The 2,917-nt window shown below is 40.9% G+C and overlaps 1 protein-coding gene across 2 annotated transcripts; it reads right to left on the bottom strand.

The window, feature by feature from the left end:
* Positions 1-14: 14 nt before the first annotated feature.
* On the bottom strand, positions 15-2,607 carry LOC105565149 (speckle-type POZ protein A-like). Of its 2 annotated transcripts, none has more exons than XM_012018125.1 (2): positions 1,924-2,607; positions 15-1,835 (listed from the first exon to the last, which is right to left on the bottom strand). In XM_012018125.1, exon 2 carries the CDS (start codon positions 1,676-1,678, stop codon positions 524-526), a length of 1,155 nt encoding a protein of 384 aa, XP_011873515.1. In that variant the 5' UTR covers positions 1,679-1,835; positions 1,924-2,607; the 3' UTR covers positions 15-523. The 2 variants fall into 2 exon arrangements, with proteins under 2 accessions (XP_011873515.1, XP_011873523.1); XM_012018133.1 differs by lacking the exon at positions 1,924-2,607 and having other exon boundaries at positions 15-1,362; positions 1,527-1,611.
* Positions 2,608-2,917: the final 310 nt, after the last annotated feature.

Raw genomic sequence — 2,917 nt, 5'->3', positions numbered from 1 at the left:
ATGATTTTATGACGCTGCCGCTGCTGTTGTTTCTTTGAATCTGCTTGCGCTTAGGCCGATCGAGAACAATGGTTTGCATGCTGATGGAAATAGGGAGATATAAATGAGAATACGTAGGTTTTCAGATATCTAATTCTTCTGTCCGACGCGCAAAGATGAAATGAGTAGCGTGCTAATTGTGATCGCTTTGCGTCAAGTTCTCTATAACCAGCGACATTTATTTGAGCACAAGAAGTCCGAGTATGTGAAATTACGATTTGAAATTTACCCTCGATCGACTTAACGCACAAAATGGTTCAAGATCTTCTTTCTTCTCCTATCTCTCAACATTCTTAACCAAAGTTTGATGACCGGGTGATTCTCGCCTCAATGTTTGTCCACTCTAGACCATAGAGTGGAGCACGATGAAACACTTATTACTATTGTATATTCCATTGTATCACTTTATAATTCGAAGTTATCAGAGATAATTGGAAATGGTGTGGAAGTCATACCTAGTGCAATCAGCAGCCACTGGTTTTGTTTATTTTTCTGCTGAAACCGGTGGATTGGTTCGTATAGCATAATAAGCTTCTATTATCAGGTGCGGATAGGATTTCTTCATGGACTTGAAACCTGCAGTGTCCATCACATCCGTATATGTATTAATAAAATCTATCGCTTTTGCTTTTAACTGATCGGCACTATGGAGTTCGGCAAGTATTAGGATTTCGGCCGCATTTTCAATAGTTAAACTTTTGCAAAGGGCTTCCTGGCACAATACTTTCAGTGTATTTAACTGGTACTTATCCGACGCAGCTAACAAACCGTCCGCCATCTTTTCCAGATTCGTCGCTTTACCAGTGTAGATAAATCGCAACATTTCTTCCAGGACTTCGGGGTCCATATCGTCGATGTCCACTTGATTAGTTTTTTTCTCTTTCATCTCGTTTTCAAACATTACGTTGAAGACGGGACTTTGTGCTACGAGAATTGCTTTATGCACCTGGAACTCCTTTCCACGAACAGTAAGCATTACGTCGCAAAATTTTTCGTTCTCCAACAGCAGTCCTAAGTTGTTGAGCACCTCACACTCCGATACTTCCAACCATACTGCACGATTTCGGTCAGAGATATTTCTCGTGTCTGTTACTAGGCTGATCTCACATAATATTGTTGTATTCGCTAGCAATCCATTAGCTTGCAGAGTATTGATACTGACAAAGTTATCATAGCCCCATTCATCAAATTTGTGTTGGCAATAATTATAATCAGAACGATGTCCATCCAATCCAGACTGAATGAGAGTACAGTCAGCTTTATTAGTACAATCATTAATAAATTCATAAATAGAACTGCTCTCTTTTGTATGTATTACTTTCCCTGTGGCATTAAGAAAAGACAATTTGAACTTTGCTGGGACTGTACGTTTCTTAGATGAAATAAGAGCAAGATATAATGACAGGTAGTTCTTGTAGTCAATGCCAGAAAATAAGTTTACTACCAGACACCATTTTGACTCGTCGGTGGTAGAAAATATACTCGACCTGATTTCATACTGGTTCGTAATAGGGAAATTATTTAGCGTCCACTTGTAGCTGATGTTCTCCATTTCTACATAACTCCAGCCCTGTGTCTCTTTCACAACGGAATTAGTATTTCTCTCCGATGGTAAATCTGCAACGTAGTGCTTCGCCATTCTACTACTGCTGCACGAATTTGAAGTGATCTACGATGTCTGGGGCACACAGTTGTCCACCACAAGTTTGTTAGCACAGTTCGTCTGACTTCAACGATGTCACTCAAGAAAGTGCACACGAATGAATACCCAGAAGATTCGAGAACTTTTCTATATCCTACAACCAACCAACATTTAAAAATATTCGTTTGTCGTGCGACAAATGAAATATTATCCTAAGAAGATATCATAGGTATAAGGAATACCTGGATAGAGCGTAACAGCGTGAGGTGAAACCTGCAGAGATTCTTCTGGAAAGTGAAATGATGCTTGCCTCTGGATAATCTGGATATCCAATATCAGACCAAGGAGTCCACAGACCACTATGGCCCGGTTTCACCAACGCGAATTAAAGCCCGTGGGTGCTTTCCTTAGAACATATATGATATGGAAGGGGAATGCCTACTGTTTTCGAGAGAAAAATATGTCCGGAGGAAGTGAGAAAGAAAATCGTAGTGGCCTCTCTCTTGTGAGCAACTACTCGAAAGTGCGCATGCGCGCCATTTGCTGTCACACAAGCATCGGTGTGTGTGTGAATGTATAATACATTTAACTATTGAAATGGCGCGCATGCGCACTTTCGAGTAGTTGCTCACAAGAGAGAGCTAGGCCACTACGATTTTCTTTCTCACTTCCTCCGGACACATTTCAATTCCCTATTCCCCTTCCATATCATATATGTTCTAAGGTCCATACGTACACAAGAATATTGTGCTTTACAGAAATACGCAAATCCGGTACAAAATGTGCCCGATCGGACTTGTGTCCGATCGGACACTGGGGAGCGATCACGTGCACCGATCGAATTCGAATTCGAGAAGGAATATGCCATCCGATACTACTCTTCGTACATGATCAATCTATGGTCTGGGAGAAACTATCCTATAATAAATAAGCATGAACCATGAAACCTGTAGAGTAGAGACGTATGAGAAGTCGACCGATCGAATTCGATCGTGCACGCGATCGCTCCCCAGGCCCGATCGGACACATTTTGTATCGGGTTTGCGTATTTCTGTAAAGCACAATATTCTTGTGTGCGTATGGACTTACAAATGATGGAAAATTATCTGCTTTACAGAACAGTTAACCCATTAATTATTTAAAAAAGCTCTATTTTAGCACAGATGTGATCATGTGAAAGTATAATTAATCCAATGAGCGCAAAGCGCTTAGCAAGCGCCAACTTCTGCTGAACGC

Source organism: Vollenhovia emeryi, unplaced genomic scaffold (genome assembly GCF_000949405.1).
Source record: "Vollenhovia emeryi isolate VEMERY1.0 unplaced genomic scaffold, V.emery_V1.0 DF943666.1, whole genome shotgun sequence".
NCBI lineage: Eukaryota > Metazoa > Arthropoda > Insecta > Hymenoptera > Formicidae > Vollenhovia > Vollenhovia emeryi.
This window is presented reverse-complemented; position numbering and strand designations above follow the sequence as displayed.